This window comes from Podarcis erhardii, assembly GCF_964252035.2.
Source record: "Podarcis erhardii genome assembly, chromosome: 5".
Taxonomy (NCBI): Eukaryota; Metazoa; Chordata; class Lepidosauria; order Squamata; family Lacertidae; genus Podarcis; species Podarcis erhardii.
The window spans coordinates 5,059,455-5,077,690 of NC_138509.1; the positions used below are offsets into that span (position 1 = coordinate 5,059,455).

The 18,236-nt window shown below is 41.3% G+C and overlaps 1 protein-coding gene across 3 annotated transcripts in view; it reads left to right on the top strand.

Annotated features, from left to right (window-relative positions):
• The window catches only part of PACSIN2 (protein kinase C and casein kinase substrate in neurons 2), a 52,246-nt gene that overhangs the window by 23,848 nt on the left and 10,162 nt on the right, over positions 1-18,236 (top strand). For all 3 annotated transcript variants that reach the window (XM_081860989.1, XM_081860990.1, XM_081860991.1), the window contains exons 2-7: positions 2,128-2,236; positions 9,140-9,296; positions 10,475-10,710; positions 11,796-11,951; positions 12,886-13,061; positions 15,578-15,698. In XM_081860989.1, coding sequence (XP_081717115.1) covers positions 2,180-2,236; positions 9,140-9,296; positions 10,475-10,710; positions 11,796-11,951; positions 12,886-13,061; positions 15,578-15,698 — 903 coding nt within the window. In that variant the 5' untranslated portion in view covers positions 2,128-2,179. The remainder of the gene's footprint in view (positions 1-2,127; positions 2,237-9,139; positions 9,297-10,474; positions 10,711-11,795; positions 11,952-12,885; positions 13,062-15,577; positions 15,699-18,236) is intronic.

Genomic DNA, 18,236 nt, shown 5'->3' on the forward strand with positions numbered 1-18,236 from the left:
ATTCGCCCCATAGGACGCACCCAGATTTCCCCTTCATTTTTGGAGGGGGAAAAGTGCGTCCTATGGGGCGAAAAATACGGTAATTATTTTTAATATTCTAAGAATGAGTGAGATACTCTTTCCCTTTGAGATACTGAATTCATTTCTACTCATTTTTTATACAGCTTTGTTTTGTGAAACTGAGTCTAAATGTGTCACAGCTCCCTCATTTTTAAAAAGTAGTCTGGACTATTAAGGATGAAACACAATCCAGTTATGCTTCTCTACTGCTGTAGAGATAAATGCCAGGGCAATTGCTTTTGTGCTGAGTGGGGAAAGTCAAAGTCAATCTCTTTCATCAGATATGTTAAGGTACTGGCTGTTCTTCTAATCATTGTATTGTAGGAGACTGGAGTGAGTCATCGCTAGCTTAAATGTTGGTATTTTAGTATCTAGTTTATTTTTAAAAAGTCCTGTGTGAGTAGAGATTTTTCTGGTGTGGTCGTTGCTATGACTTCATAATATTTCCCCAAATATGCCTGTTCCTACTTTCTCACCATGTAGCATCAATGCTATGTACAAACCTTAAAATTAATATTAGCATAACTTTATGTATCATGAAGAAAGTGCTTTATTCAAAAAATATTATGACTTGTCTGATTGGAAAGAGTGTGTGTTTCTTCATTGCTGTATTAACCACTCCCGGGTTCCCTTGGCATGTAAACATTACAAAGTCAAAAGGCTGAATTCTGAAAGGTAAATATTTCCATAAGGTTGGTCTCGGAAGCCAATTTATTAAAAACACAAGGACATTACTGTATATAAGTTTGAAAAAGATCTTATAATTTGGAGGTTTGAATGACTTTCTCCATCACAAATGAAAATCTGGGACAGTAGAAATTTAAATAGAGCCAAGGCTGCTATGGGTAAGCTCTTTGCTGTCTGTCTCTCAGAGTTGCCCGGCTAAAATTTCAAAATGTTGGTGGTAGCAGTGTAATCCTTAGCTAGAACTCAGCATGGAGGTTTGGCTATGTTTTGGTCTGTATGAATAGCAGTTTTCATGACATTCACCTTGTTCTGTACTTGATATCTAGATGTATTTTGTAACTGACAACCATGAAAACACTTTTCTGTATGCATTGAACAAATCTTTTGGTTCAAGTCTGTTCTGTGTGAACTCAAATTTAAGGGCTTTTGCTAAGCATTTTGACATGCATTGATTATGAGATGGTGGTGAGATGGTCGGCAAAGAACGTTCAAGCTTGGCAACAAAAAAATGATTTCTGTAAGTAGCTGGAATATAGTCGAAGTCGACCTGAGCACATGAGGAAAGGAGGGGACTAAAAATCCTTACTGATGCCATTTAAAATTAGAAAACAGCCTTGTCTGTTTTCTAGGGAGCCTGATTTAAGTGCTGTAATGTAACCTTGCTGGTACATTGGCCCTGGGTGTTTATATTCTGACTGCAGAAGCTCCAAGACCTGCTTGCCCCTAGACCTGTTGGCTTTGCCTGGAGACTGGATGCAAAACAGGTGACTTGGGCTTTGTTTACACATAACGCGAAACCAAACTGGCTTAATGTGAACATCCTTGCTTTCTGGGAGGAGATTGCAAACACTCTGCTTCCTTCTTGTCCTTTTTTGGTCAGTTCAGCATGGCACTAAACCTGGGTTTGGCTTATCATCCAACTCCGGGTTTATGGGTGAGCTGTCTGCTCCTTCATCACCATCTGTAGAGAAGGTTTGTTCCTGGGTACAGACTGTGGTTAAGGAGGAAAGAGCTTTACCAGCATTCTGGGTTCAGACAATACGCTAATCCAAACGCTGACTTGGCTGCAGAGGAGAAAAGTGGATGTGAGCTCCTTTCTTGCATGTTTGTGCAGTCCTGGTAAAAGTCATAGTTTGGCTTACCGTGACATGTGAACCAAGCCATTAACTTAATATTTCTCTTGAGTATTTACCTCTTCTGACAGTTCAATCCTGCCAGATATGGCTCTGTACAATACAATACAATACAAGAAAATATAAAAAACAGATATGGCTCTTCCCCCCACTTTCTCTCCACTGCAAACTTACAATCATTTTAATTCTTTAAAAATGTGTAAGTTCAATTCTTTGTTCCGCTGATCTTTGTATTTCCTCTCTACAGACTTTGAAGAACTGATATTTACAAGACTCCGGATTGCACTGGGTGTGTAGAGATGTCTGACTCGTATTATGATTCCGTTGAAGAAGTTCCTAGTGACAGCTTCTGGGAGGTAATTAAGAAAAAAAAGGAAACAATATGTTTTTTAAAAGTACAGGTTGCAAACCCCAAAATCTGTATTGGAGCGACATTTTTATTAGACCAAGCAAAATACCATAAAAGAGTGTGCTGGGTTTTGACTTCTCCAGAACTCGTCATCAGGCTGAATGGTAAATGTGTTATGTGCCCTGAGTGCTCGTGTTTGGGAGGTGGAGAAACAGCATTTTCTGGGTGGGGTTGCACTCCCTTGAAAGGAGCAGCCCACAGGTTGGGCTGTGGTCCTGGATTCAGCATTCTCACTGGAGGCTCTGGTTGCCTCAGTGGCCACGAGTGTCATTTTCCAGCTCCAGCTGGTTCACCAGCTATGGCCTCCTTTGGACAGAAATGACTTGGCCTCTGTGCTCCATGCTCTGGTAACTTCCAGGTTGGATTATTGCAGTGCCCTCTATGTGGGGCTGACACTGAACTTGGAAACATCAATTGGTTCAAAATGCAACTGCTGATGTTCCATTTAAATTGCATATAAACCCTCTTTTAAAACAGCTGTATTGGTTGTCTCTCTTTTATCAGGGTTTCAGTTAATCGGTTTAAGGAATTATTGGATTCAATACTATACAAAATGTGTAAATTGATTAAGTCATATACTAGACTTTTTTCTGCCTGTGTTTTCTCAGTTCAGTATTGACTTTATACTTTACCTAAAAAATATTATTTATTGCTTATTGTTATTGTCTACCATCTTTCACTCTAAGGTCCCAGGATGGGTTACAACATTAAAACACAATATTAAAAACACATGAGCCTACGATTTTTATCTGCCTTCGTAAACCGCCCCCCCCCCAAAAAAAACCCTGCATGTTGCTGGCAAGCTGTGCTGCTCTCACAAGTTATGTAAGCTTTGGCCTGTAGAGCTTTCAGTTTGTGTCTGGGAAATCTAAGGTCGGGTCTCTGTCCATTCGTAAAGCTTTCTTGGCAGCCTTGGCAAGCTACTATGTCCACTTAGTTTACCACATAAGGGGAAAGTAACCATTGATGGGAGTAACATTATTGAATTTTAGACCTCTATTACAAGTGGTGTGCCTCTGAAAGTGTCTGGATAGATTGCATCTTTAAATTGCACTGTCATTGTCAGTCTTTCCACTGTGAAAAATATCACATTTTTGTGCTAACAGTACATTTACCCTACCCCATATGTTTCATTCTTAGCTATTTGCGGGGTGTTCAGGAGTGCCTCCCTTTTGGACCAGCTTGGTTACAGTCAAACACAAATAGAGCTCTACCCTTGTTACCCCTTAGGGTGGGGAGGTGAAGGAGATTTCGGAGAAGCTGTTGACTTAATTCTTTGTCTTTACCGTGAAATATTTGGGAAAGATACCTGTTTCAATTAAGCTGACTAGTGCTGTTCCACTTGTTCATTAATCATCAGAAGTTTGGGTTGAGTGGTAAAGTTGTCAAGTTTTCAGGTTATTCTGGATAATGAAATCTCTCTAACTCGGGAGCTGACCAACAGAATGGCAATTTAGGTTTGATAAGTAACTGAAACTGATGAACACTGGAGGAGAAAGTGATCTTGGAGTCATTATAGATAGCACAATGAGAACAGTAACTTGGTATGCAGCACCTGTGAAAGACTAATTCTGTGAGAGGGATAATTAGGAAAGGGAAAAAGGGAAATAAATCGCCGGTGTTGTAAGGCTGTTACACACTTTGATTATATGACCCAATTTGGAATGCCACATAGGGATGAAGCAGGGTTGAAGTATCCAAGGCATAGCCCAATGTACTGTTCTCAGAAAGGCTGTTGTGGAGCTAGTTAACTTGCAAAAAAGGGCAGCCAAAAGTATCAAAACCAAAAGCCTCCAAAAGTTTCCAAGCTGTCTTCAGAGGCAGCCCCACATATAACACATGACAGTAATCCAGCTAATGTTGGGGAAGGTAACAAGTAGGTAAGCTTGTGATGTTCTGCACTTGGTCGCAATAGCCATTGGCTGGAAGTGAAAGAGTTCCACAGCTCATTCCACATACCAAATGAACTTCAGAATCTATCCTTGGGATTGCTTTTCAGACTTGAGATTTTTAGAAATCATTTTGATATGACATAAATTGTCTGCTGTTTTAAAGAGAGAGCCCACTGAATGTGTCTAAGCCCTTGGTCCATGTCAAAGTAGCTTTCTGCCTGCTGATTATAACACAAGTAGAAACTGATTCCAGATGTAGTCTACAAAATAACTAAATGGGGGAGACCTTGTGGGAAGAAACGTACCTGGTGGAAAGCTGAATTTTCCTCTTTTCTCCACCAGCTGCATTTATAGATATGCTAGCAAAATCTCAAGATTCCGTTTGCCCCAAACAATATAAAAATACCAATGTTAAAAACTTAATTTCCAGCTTTCATGTTCTGCTACTAGGGATAAAAATGTGAAGGTTTTGAAGTATTGCTACATTTCATTTTCTGCTTAAGCGAACTATCGCAAGGAGGTCTTTGCCTTTGCGTATGCTAAGCACAGGAAACCAACTGGTAACATCTTTCCGCTTAGTAAAAACAAAGTATGGTTAACTTTTTGGATCTTCTTTGTAAACAGTGCTTTGTTCAAATTTTGCTTGCCGGATTGCAAAGATCAAAAACTATAAAATGCTCTCAGAGGCTATTTTCCATCAGAAGCATTTGACCTGAAAACAAATGACACATTCTTTTATCTTTAGCAGCCAAGCAGAATAAATTTCCCAGTAGCTTCCCCCTCCCATCCTCAGTTATATTTGCATAGTATCATCATGGCCCATTGTTTCTTTTTTTAAACTAGATTCCTGTTTTGCAGATAGAACCCAGACTCTATTCAGTCATCGCAACAGACTGTGGTGCTGGCAAAACGGAATCAGAAAGTTAAAAACTATGGTGAATTATGGTTTGCAAACCATTTGTGGTTTGCTGTGATGTCCAAATTGGCAAACCATATTTACACCTGTTGTTCTACCTCTAGATAATAATTTGCTATGACCCAAGTGCTGAGAGGATGGGATACAAAAGCAGATGAACTGGTCTGGACCATACATTGCCTGTTATTTGCATTGCAAGCTCATCCTACTGCTTTCTGGCTTGTCTGAATAGAGCCTCAGGTTCTGCTTGTGTGGGCACAACTATTTGCCTCTAGATAACTTTGCTATTGTAGGAATTATGCAGCCTTTAAATATCAGAGGCAAGTCTTTTCATTTACTTATTACATAAAAATTATATACTGCAGGATTGTAAAATACCGAAAAGCCATTTACAAAAATATAAAAACTTTTTGAAAGTTACTGAAGTGTGTTCATGGTTGCATTTTTATCCCCGACTTGCATTTACAGTACTTTTCTGTGTTATAAAATGAGGGTTTTTTTACTCAAAATTAAAGTTAAACATGGGGGGTGGTCTTATACATGGGTGGTGCAGAGGGGGGACAGGCGATTGGTTGCAGCCGTGAACAGGATCTTGCGATTGGGTGTGTGAATGGTGTTTGCTGTAAGGGCCGCTTTGTCAGTTGGGTGAGTTATTTGCAGTTATTTGTGGATGCGTAAATGGCTGCTTTGGATTGTTAGCGTTTCAGTTGGGTGAGATATTTTCAGCAACTGGGCACTCCCCCCCAAAAAACAACTCTTGTCAATCCTCCCCGAAAAAAGCTCAACAACTCAAAAACTCAACAATCTCCCCCCCCCCAAAAAAAAGCTCAACAACTCTGTGCCATCTCCCCCCATTTTCTTTAAATCAGGGACTGTGATCTACTCACAGAATGAAAATCTGGCAGTGATCTACCCCTCTTGAAATTGTGCGCAGATAAGGAAAAGAGGGAGGGGACGGAGCCGAATGCTCCTTTTCCCCCCATGGACGAAAATAAGCCCGCGACTGACTTCTAACAACCGTGGGTCGGCCTGTCGATCGCGGTCGACCTGTCGGACATCCCTGCTTTAAATTTAGTCCCCCAAAATAGGGGGCGTTTTATATACGGGGGCGTGTTACACACGGAAAAGTACAGTAGTTTGGCTACAGTATTTAATTACCTGCTGCCTCCCCTCCCCCACACTCTCCAAGGCCATACAAGTTAATTTCCTGTGAAGTTCCCATGAAACCTGCCTGCAGTTTGTGGAAGTTCAATCCAGGAACCACCTTCATGGTTTATAGGCAACTCCCATTGCACTTTGAACTTAAGTGTGGCTTACAGAAAGATGCCACAGGTCACCAGTGAATCTTAGCAATACAATGTAAGATTGAGTAGATACCGAGTAAATAGCATTAGGGATTTGACTGTTGTGTACATGAGGATAGTGCTAAAAGCAGACTGTTTACAATGGACCCAAAGGTCTAAAGGGTTTCCCCTTCCGAAAGCATCAGGTGATACTGTTCCGTATAAGCTGTGCCAGTTGCAAACGTCACTTATGATGTACTCCGTATTAAGTGGAAATACTTGCAAGTGTATTGCCAGAAGGGAATGCACAAAAAGGACATGGTGTCTGTCTTGAGTTTGGCAAGACAACAGCTTCATTTGTAAGTGAGAATATTTGGCAGATGTATTTGTACGCTAAGAGGACTTCAAATTTCACTCCTGTAGGGAGTCTCCTGTGATTCATGGCTGCTTCTCTCCTATTCTAAGTGGCATTGCCAATGCAGAAACTACAAGGGCTCAGAATACCTTTTAGTAGCAGTGAGAGTCTAAGCTTCATTTTCCTGCCCCTTTGAGGGTTGCCAACAAAAAACATTTGTATGAATTTCTTTGCCAGGAACACCACGTCAAACCATGTCTTAGTGCAAACTAGCAAATGTGCAGGCTCCTGAGCAGGAGATAGTGGCAGCTTTGCTCCTACAACCATTTTGCTGCTGTGCTATGTTAAACCACAAGCCAGGGTTTGGATGACACACTAAGCCGAACCATAGCAGCGTGCCTAAGGGCATGCTGCCTGAGGGCAGTTCCTACCCTTTTCTGTGGCTCCAGAGGCAGGTCTGCATGGCAGGTGGGTGGGGAAGGAATTCGATGGGGTGAGAAACCCTAAGGGGGTTGTTGCTGTGACTTTCAAATCTCTCAGAAGGAAGCTGTGATCTGGGGAAGTGGTGCAGCAGCCTGGAGGCTCTCAGGAAGCCGCAATAAGCTCCCCAGAGTAGTCCTATTTGGCTCCTAGGTGACTGGCAGTTAGAAACAAGCAGTGCTTTCATTCCCAGATCAGTCCTCACAATTCTGCTGCCCACTCCATACACCCTTGGAGCCGATGCCTGTGTTCTTGCATGAGGAAAGGACAGCGGACAAACCCTTATTCAGGACAGGGTAATAATAATAATATTTTTTATTTATACCCCACCCATCTGGCTGGGTTTCCCCAGCCACTCTGGGCGGCTTCCAACAAAATATTAAAATACAGTAGTCCAAACATTAAAAGCTTCCCTAAACAGGGCCGTCTTCAGATGTCTTCTAAAAGTTTGGTGCTTATTGTTCTCTTTGACATCTGGTGGGAGGGCGTTCCACAGGGCAGGTGCCACTACTGAGAAGGCCCTCTGCCCCGTCCTTTGTAACCTCACTTCTTGCAGTGAGGGAACCACCAGAAGGCCCTTGGAGCTGGACCTCAGTGTCAGGGTTGAATGATGGGGGTGGAGACGCTCCTTCAGATATACTGGGCCCTAGGCCGTTTAGGGCTTTAAAGGTCAGCACCAACACTTTGAATTGTGCTCGGAAATGTACTGGGACCCAGTGTACATCTTTCAAGACCTGTGTTATGTGGTCTCGGCGGCCGCTCCCAGTCACCAGTCTAGCTGCCGCGTTCTGGATTAGTTGTAGTTTCCGGGTCACCTTCAAAGGTAGCCCCACGTAGAGCACATTGCAGTAGTCCAAGTGAGAGATAACCAGAGCATGCACCACTCTGGTGAGACAGTCCGCGGGCAGACAGGGTCTCAGCCTGCATACCAGATGGAGCTGGTAAACAGCTGCCCTGGACACAGAATTGACCTGGAAAGGTGTGAGTCCAGAATGACTCCCAGGTTGCGCACCTGGTCCTTCAGGGGCACAGTTACCCACTCAGGACCAGGGAGTTCTCCACACTCGCCCGCTCCCTGACCCCCAGAAACAGTACTTCTGTCTTGTCAGGATTCAACCTCAATCTGTTGAAGGTCGGTAGGTGAGGATGGTCTCTTCCAACCCCCTCCTCTTTTCCTGCAAGGGTATGGTGATTTCTGGTAGAACTTTTTCCTGCCTTGTGTGCTCCTTCCCCTTTCTTTAGGTATTTGATATGTCTCCCACTGATGTAAAGGCAGTGTTGGCTCCATGGAACAGCCTTGATTTTTAAGATCTTTCTTGCAGACTGTGCTCTAGGCTTTGTCTTATATGAAAAATATGCTGCTGGTTACAAATAAGGCCAACAACACTTCAACATTCCTAGCTAGCTCAATTGTTCATCTGAATGTAACTGTTAGATGATGATGATGATGATGATTTTACAAACTAACAGAACTCTGGTAAGTATGACAAGTTCTAGGTGTGTAAGGGAATTGGATTTGGTCCTCAGTAGGAAACACAAATAAAATAGTATTAGGAAAGGTGATTATGGTACTTTAAGTTGGCTTTCTTAGATAAGAAAATTCCTACCTTTTTAACACATCAAGTGCAGCAAGATTGCTTATAGCTAAAAATTGGAATTGTCTCAAATCTGGACTCCTTGGTACATACCGAATGTATTTAGGGAATATTTCACTGCATTCAGAATCATGGTCATTTAATAGTATTTGATTACTTGTGATTGGCATTACAAACTTTTTTTCAGTACAAGTTTCATTTTTGTAATTAACCAAATAATGGTTGTCACGTTTCTAGAAACAGAAAAACAATTGGCTTCCATTTTAAATAGGAGGTTGTATTTGTTGTCGTAGATGTGTTTATAGAAATGTTTCTGTCTCTCTTTTTAGGTTGGAAACTATAAGCGGACAGTGAAACGCATTGATGATGGTCATAGACTTTGCAGTGATCTGATGAACTGCATTCATGAGCGTGCAAGGATAGAAAAGGGCTATGCACAGCAGCTCACTGAATGGGCGAAAAGGTGGAGACAACTTGTAGAAAAGGGTAAAGGGAACTTTTGTCTATTTTGCATATTTATGTTTTCTGTATCGATGGCAGTGTGCAAGTCCACTTAATTACCGTATTTTTTGCACCATAACACTCACTTTTTTCCTCCTAAAAAGTAAGGGGAAATGTCTGTGCATGTTATGGAGGGAATGCCTACGGGTGGCATGCCTACGGATTTTCCTCCTCTAAAAACTGTGTGCGTGTTATGGTCGGGTGCGTGTTATAGAGCGAAAAATATGGTACTTAGGAGAGCTTAGCGGGTTAGTAGGAAGCACTGAAAAAAGTGCAGTAACCCTGGATACCATCCTTTTTCCAAAATGTCAGTGAGTAGCTATTTGTCCAGATTTCGAAATCTACCCAACTTTTTTTTAACACAAGTGATTTGGTAATTTACTTGAGTCTAGCTATTCTTAATTAAAGTAGCCCTCTATTTTAAAAAGGTGAAATAATAGAACCCAACAAGTTATGAAAAACACAAATATAGGTCCTGGAGTTGATTTCTAAGAAGGTTTAAGAGAAAAAAAATAGAGTGAATGCAGGTTCACTCATAATGGGTACCTAAAACTATATACCTGTTATATCCTTGGACCAAAGGGTTCCCTGATTCTTGTTTTGGGTAGGGATCGATAATTAAAGAGTATTTAAGTTTATCTGACCAGTCTTATGGTGTTGCTGCTTAATGCCAGGTTGGTGTTATAGGGTTTGTCATATAGGATTTGATCCTGATTGAAAGAACTGACCTAGCCTGCGTTACTGAAATCTTGGTGGGGTGGGTGATCTAGAAGGCATTGACCACCCTCCTGCCTTTCAGCCTCTTTGCATGGTCTCAGGTGGTGTGTTAAGGACCCCCTGGCTTATTCTGGGGAACCACAACAGACACACTAGGTGTTGTCAGGCCTCTGTATGTTCACAGTAAACCATTAACTGCTTTATTGTGAAGTGAATGTAGTCACTATAGTCCAGGCTTCCTCAACCTCCGCCCTCCAGATGTTTTTGGCCTACAACTCGCATGATCGCTAGCAGGATCAGTGTTCAGGGATGGTGGGAATTGTAGTCTCAAAGCATCTGGAGGGCCGAGGTTGAGGAAGCCTGGACTATAGTCCTCCCTTAAAAACTCAGGATAGTGTGAGAAAAATGACTTCATTTGCTGCTTTTTTCCCCATCTTTGTGATCAGGGCCCCAGTATGGTACCGTTGAAAAGGCTTGGCATGCATTTATGTCTGAGGCCGAAAAGGTGAGTGAACTACACATAGAAGTAAAAAGCGCCCTAATGAATGAAGACTTCGAAAAGATAAAGAACTGGCAGAAGGAGGCATTTCACAAGCAAATAATGGGTGGATTTAAGGAAACCAAAGAAGCTGAAGATGGATTTAGGAAAGCTCAGAAACCATGGGCCAAAAAGCTAAAAGAGGTAAGTGTTTGTTATGTACTGGGTGTTCCTTGCAACTTTGTCCACTATTCCACCTCTCGCTCTTGTGTCCATGCTGCATTGGGTGCTTTCACATAGAACCATAGAATTAAAGTGTTGGAAGGGACCCCAAGGGTCATCTAGTCCAACCCCCTGCAATGCAGGAATCTCAGCTAAAGCATCCAGGGCAGATGACCATTCAACCTGTGCTTAAAAACCTCCAGTGACGGAGTCTGCCACCTTCTGAGAGAGCCCACTCCACTGTTGATCATGTCCCCTCCTTGCTTTCTGGTCTTTGAAGCAGAGAGACACAGTAGCCTGGACTGTTGATCTCTTTCTAGGAAGAACTGAATGTTCTTGCGTCCAGTTCTCCCTCTTCTTTCATCTTTCCCCCTGCCCATAGTGTGTTGTTTCTTGACTGGAGAATGCAGCAGGGCCCTGTGCCTTCCTCAAGAATCTCTTCTTTCCTCCTGGTGAGAGCAAAAGTCAGGAATGGAGTAATGTTGTAGCAGTTGGCTCCACTGCTATTTTTCTCACTCTCTAGGAAAATTGTGGCCAATGCTCATTTCCCTCTGGTCTTAAAGCCACAGAGAGCCAAACATGTGCTTAAGTCCTTGACTACGAGTTTTTGTTGTATCTGTAGATTGGAAGTCTCATTTCCGTCTTGTATGAGCTGACAATTCTCCATTGTTTCTGTTCTGCGGGAATGCTTGCAGGGTAGCTGCTCACATATGCTTTCTCCCTGCAAACATATATACTGCCTTTTGGGTGTCCAGGGGCAGGGCCAGGGCCAGTGGCTACCTCATGATGGGGTCAGGACCAGCAACAGGGCTGTGTTAACTACACAAAGACCTCTTCACGTGTGTAAGGTGTGAAAGGGTATTTATTGGCGCCTCAGTTTGGCTCACTGTACACAAAAGTACGCAGTCACTGTACTTTTCAGCAATATAATGATCAGGTTATCTGAACATATTTTGATACCTCCTTAAGTCCTACAAGAATATTTCTCCTCAAACTTTCTAATCTATGGTGGGTGCTTATAGTGATGCTGTACAAAGATGAAATTATTGTTAAAACATGTCACTTAGGTTGAAGCTGCTAAGAAAGCATATCATGTAGCCTGCAAGGAAGAAAAGCTGGCCGTATCCAGAGAGACTAATAGCAAAGCTGACCCAGCCCTGAATCCAGAACAACTGAAGAAACTGCAGGACAAAGTTGATAAAAGTAAACAGGACGTGCTTAAGGTAAACTGTGTGTTACTCTGAACACGGGACTTTGCAAGCATTTCTTCCAGGTGGAAAAATGGAAATACTACTAGGTAGATTAGTAAATATAAGTGATCCCAGCACAAGGGTAAACAATTGTCACCTTCTGTCTCATCTTATTAGTATTCTTATTCTATTCAAATTAGGGTATTTGGAGCGTACATGTGCACACTTTCACTCTCACTTTGCTGTTCACTTGTATGAAGTGTTCTTCTCTTCCTGTTGCATTCTAGATAATGCCAGTGGCATTTTTTGTGTGTGAATGAACTACGTATTGCACGTCTGAGAGTGCTCCAACAGTTCTTTGGTGAGAGAGCCCCAGCAGAGATTTGAAAGCACAGAACATGCAGCAAAGGAAAGCATGGAAATAGATAGTCTGTTAGACCTTTCAAATTCCCCCTTCTAAGTTGCTTCCAAAGTTACCCACTTCCATTAGCATAGAAAAAAGACCACATGTTAAACATGGCTTATTTAAACACCTTGCAAAGAAAAGAGCAGCAAGAAAAGACTTAGAAAGACATGGTTCACATGGTGGAAAGAGAATGATGATAGAAAGTGGAAGAGCGAAGAGTTTGGGAGTCCTTCCTCCCAAGGTGAGGGTGTCTGTCCTAGCTAAGCCTGGCACAACTCCTTCCTCTATGGTCTTAACCCCTTCATGCATGAATTAGAGTTAAGCATGTTGGTTATATGAGGCTAATTTATTCCACAGGATTAAGGGCTATAGATATTCAAATTTTTATTAATAATAGTACATGATGATAAACTATGCTTTATCACACAGCCAGAGACTGAAGTGAGGCAGTCAACACCCAATTAGAACTGGTTAGTCTTGCCTGTGCCATAGCCAGCTGGTCGGAGCTACTTCCCCAATTAGCTGATCTGATTTGGATTTGTTTGTTTGTTTGTCTTTAAGACGAGAGAAAAGTATGAAAAGGCTCTGAAAGACCTGGACAATGCAACACCTCAATATATGGAAAATATGGAGCAGGTTTTTGAGCAGTGCCAGCAGTTTGAGGAAAGACGTATCCGTTTCTTCCGAGAAGTGTTGTTGGAAGTTCAGAAACATCTTGACTTGTCTACTGTTCCAGGGTAAATGTGTAAGATGAAAGCCATTGCATACCAAAGTTGTCTTTGTGTGAAACAGTATAACTAGCATCGTTCACGATTTAAAGAATATAGAATTGGGGTGACATAACCTATATTTAAACATTTTTCTGTTGAATTTACTGACTTCTGAAGAGGGTTTTAGGAAGACACTAACCTTGTTGTGATTTTCACAAGTTAGTGATTGTGACTGGCTTCATTTTAAAAGCTACCAGTGATTTTTCTCTTAGTGTTTTACTTAGAGAGATCTTAGTTGATTTGGTTAAATCTGCATAAATTTGAAGATTCAGTAAGAAAAAAAAGTCTTCTTAGGAAGCATGCACCTTCATGGGTGTAACCCTCCTTTGTGAAAGAGAAGGAGCTTCCAAAAAGGGCTCTCCCGCCCGCAGTTTTGTTAGCACTTTTTGAAAGAAAACATGATGTTGACAAGCTGGGAACAGAATGGTAAATATTAATTAATGTGATTTATTTTAGTTTAGAGTGTTAACAATACTAAGAGGCTTATTAAGGAATAAATAAATAATAAAACAGAAATAAATACAATGATAAATAGTATTAAATGCATATTCTTTATAATGTTATGATAATGGTCTACCCCAAATTTTATCCTCATAACATTGCCAAAAGAATTGTATGTTTGTTTGTTTATTACCCCACCCTTCACCACAAGGTCCAAGAATGAGTTACAGTAGTTTATTTATAGAATATTAAGATTGGTTTTAAACAAATACAATCCAAAGTTGAATCCCCTGTGTGGGAGATATAGGTAAACAGAGTATTTTATTAAAGTACCTTTACTAAAGTAATTAAAATAATTTTAAAAATTCTAAAGGCTTTTAATAGATCAGTTAGACGGTTGTAAAGAACAACTTTAGTAAGTTTATGATAATGGGAGGGTAGAGCAGGCATAGGCAACCTCGGCCCGCCAGATGTTTTGGGACTACAACTCCCATCATCCCTAGCTAACAGGACCAGTGGTCAGGGATTATGGGAATTGTAGTCCCAAAACATCTGGAGGGCCGAGTTTGCCTATGCCTGGGGTAGAGGGTATTTTCTCTGGAAAAGCATCCAACTTCTCTTTCCGTCAGCCTCTTTCTGTCTTCACGATTGTTAGTGGTGAAGTACTGGCTGCAAAACGGAATAATTCCATATAGCTTCTAACACGCTTAGACACAGCACTAATCTTTCCAGGAAGGAAAAACCAATTGTATGAGAGTGTTATATACAACCTACCCTATCCCCAAAGACAGGTAGTTAAAGAAATTAAACTCTGAAATACCGTATTTTTCGCCCTATAGGACACACTTTTCCCCCTCCAAAAATGAAGGGGAAATGTGTGTGCGTCCTATGGGGCGAATACAGGCTTTCGCTGAAGCCTGGAGAGCGAGAGGGGCCCCTCTCAGTCTCCAGGCTTCGTGCAGCTCTCCGCAAAGCTCGGGAGCCCGGCGCTGGGCTCCCATGGCTTGCGGAGAGTTTCCTGCATGCTGAAGCCTGGGCGCGTTTAGCTCAGCGCGCCCAGACTTCATGCAGCTCTCTGCAAGCCGCGGGAGCCAGGCGCCGGACTCCCACGGCTTGCAGAAAGTTGCCTGTTCTGGGGTCGGGGGAAGCTCGGGCTTTTCCTTTATTTCCCCCCCAAAAAACTAGGTGCGCTTTATGGGATGGTGTGTCCTATAGGGCGAAAAATACGGTACTTATAAATACAATTGGTCACTGAAAGATGCCCTTTCTCACACTCAGCTTCAAAGCGTTTTTTCTAAATATTATTGATCAGCTGCTTATACGCCTCTAGAAAATATGTTTAACAGCTAAAACACATGACCAGTTTTTTTTTTTTCTTATTACTTGATTAAACTATGAAGTAAACTTCTTATTTTTAGGATTTTTCTCCCCCTCAGTTATCAGACTAAAGTGGATGCAGGTATGTTGCTAGACTCAGTTTTATCGCTGAAGTGTGCAGTGCAGTAGTGAAATCCCCAATCCCCTTGTTAGTAAAAAAAACACCTGTGTGTTAAACATTTGTCAAATGTTTCTCTCTGCTAGTTCGTATTTAAGTAGTAATACCAAGTAGTAAGTCTGTTGGTGCTACAGTGAAATCCCTAGTAGATGTGCAGATCTAATAACAGAATTCACCTTGCCCTTGGGAAATACTCTCACAAAAAAGTTTGCACAAATTTTACAGTTGATCTGGTTTGTGTTTTCCATCCAGATTGACTAATATGGGTTGAAGCAACAAAGCTTTCTCTCTTTTAGCTGATGATGAATATGTTTAACTGCACATAAAAGGTTAATATTTTTTGTTAAAACAGTGGTATGAAAATATTCAGCAGCTGTTTATAGATCTGATTAAAAAGGTATTACTCCTCTTTCTATCTACTACATGTCTGTATTGTACCGAACTTCAAGCAGACGTTATGTAATAATACCTAGGCAAAACATTGTATAGCTGAAACCTTTCTGATTTGCTCATTGCAACTTCTAATTCAGCATGTATTACTTAACAGCTATAAAAATATCTATCGTGAATTGGAGCAGAACATCAAAGCAGCAGACACTGTTGAAGATCTGAGGTGGTTTAGAGCTAATCATGGTCCAGGCATGTCCATGAACTGGCCCCAGTTTGAGGTAAGGGCTTGATCTTCTCTTGCAGCCTTTTCCTGGTTGGACCACCAAATGGTGCTGCCATGCCCCCCTAAATGGGGGAAAGGGCACCTCCACCTGCCCCGGCTGCCACGCTCTCACAGAGGGAAGCTGTTGGTGACTCTCCTCTCTTTGGAATGGATGGGAGGAGGGTGGCCGTCATCCAGGGAGATGTGGGTACGTTGAAGGAGGCATGTTCAGTGTACGAGAGGCTACGCTAGTGCAAAGAGGAACTGAGTAAGAATAGCAATTTTGACATAATGATTACTGGACATTTGCCAGGTACCATAGGAGGGACTGGTGGGCAGAAGGCAAGCGCCGTTGTAACGTTTCTGTATCCAGAATTAACCAGCAGTTTTATGGTTCAGGTTGTGACTTAGCCAGTTGAGGGATTCTCCTTCGGAATCTTGATCATGTTTGGCTCATGTTCTTGTTTGGAAGAATACACTAGGAATGAAACAAGTGAAATATTATCCTCATGTTGCTGTTTTGTTTTAAAGAGGTGTGAAATCTATGTCCTTTTTAAGTGGCTTCCAATACAAATGCATTACAGCATTCGGTGTAAGCTAAACCAGATCTTTTTACCAAAGACCCTATGTGAAAAAAGCATGTAAGAAACCAAAGTGCTGCCATGTGCTATCAGGATAATATTAGCAAATTATTGCTGCCTTGGTAATGTTTTTTCACTGTGAGCTAGATAATATGCAAATGGCAATTTAACATTGCTTTATGCTATTTTTTAAAAAAAGACTGTTGTAGGAAGGTTATGTAGTTGCAGATGTTTACAGTTCTGGCAAGAGAACTATGGATTTATCTTGCCTGGACTCAACCACAATTGCATTTTAGAAATTGCATTTCAAAACTATTATAATTTATTACCCACCCTTTGCCCCAGGGCGGCTTACAAAAGTAAACCAATGTTTAAAACATTATTTAAAATTAGCTGGATTGATAAAATACTCTTCAGTATTTCTAGTATTCTTCTTCCTGATGGAATAAAGCTGGAAAATGCATTTAAACTTAAGGCTTCAATCTTTGCACACTTACCCAGAGTAAACTCCACTGAATACAATCAGGCCTACTTCTGAGTAAACACTCTGAGAACTGTGCTATAAATTATACTAATATATGTTCTGTATGTATTCTGTGTTGGCTATGCAATTGTGTAGCACTATCCAAAATGGAAATTAGCTTGTTTTCCCATCGGTTCTACTGTTTTAATTTGTTTGCATTTAATTTTTTTGCTTTAAACTCTAAGCTGGAAGCTTCTTCTTCTTTTAAATGAATGTCAGGCTTTAAAATGCTTAAAATAAAATGCTGTCCTAATAAATATTGTTTGTTTATTTTTCATGCAACAAGGAGGAAGTAAGTTTTTTTCCAAGATTTACTTATAGCTAATTCTATAACTCAGACTGCCTAAATGGTCATGAAAACATGTCAAATGACACGAGCTATTTGTATAATTTTCAGCTTTTTTGTGAATGGTTACTTCCTGTGTACGTAATTTTCCTTGCTACTTAGAAACAATTTTCAGTTAAGGAATTTTAATTTCCTCCAAGGATTTAAGAAATAATTTGAATTAAGGTAGTTTGGAGGGAGCAACAGCTGTGAGATCAAAGCTTTTCCAGAAGCTAGAGTTTTTGTTGAGAAAGTAAAACAAAAAGCTAGGTTAGCTCATATTTAATTATATACTGCCTTTCTGCCAAGGCACCAAGAAAAGGTGTCCCAGAGTGGGGAGAGGGATGAAGAATAAGGCAGCACTGATTCAGAGAAGGCTGCATAGTGGAGCTTTGGCATTTCGTGAGGAAAGAGGGACACACAGCGGTAGAAGCTGGAAAGCTGCAAGCCCTTTTGAGCGGGCTTTACCATTGCAAAGTGCTGCACAGACACACTGATGATCAGAAAACAGTGGGTTAGATCTTGGCTTCCTTCTTCTCTATCTGAAACAGAGAATTGCTAGTGTCAGGATAAGATCCAAGAGGTTGAAAGGGAAGACTTTCCTTGACCACAGTGAGGCTTTACTGAGTATAGGGATGCAGAAAATCCACCCAAAGCTGGAAGTCTAGTCAGACTATATTTATCCCAGCCAAACCCTCTGAAATTGCTTAAAATTCAGAGGTACAAAAATGGGCTGGGAATTTGAAAAGCTGATTTTGCAGAGAGCCTCCTTGCAAGGCAGCTCTGGATTTATCTGATTTTAGGCATTTAACATCAGTTATAGTTTAGGAAACAAGGGCTCTCCAAAGAGTGAAGTAGTCCTGAAATGACCATGAACCTTAACAGAAGGATTTCCTTAAGGTGGTTTAATTATGCTACAGTGCTACTTATAAGGACTCTTAAACTTTACTCTCCATCGCCAATTGGGCAGCAATACAGTGTTGCCTTGACTGAACTGGGAAAAGAAGGAAGACTAAGCTTCAGCAATTCCAGGGAATCCCAAGCCACAGTATAGAGTGGGACATTAAAAGGCCCATGTCAGCGGGAACATGGGGCAAAGGCATTGTTTGCTAGATTTTGCCAGTT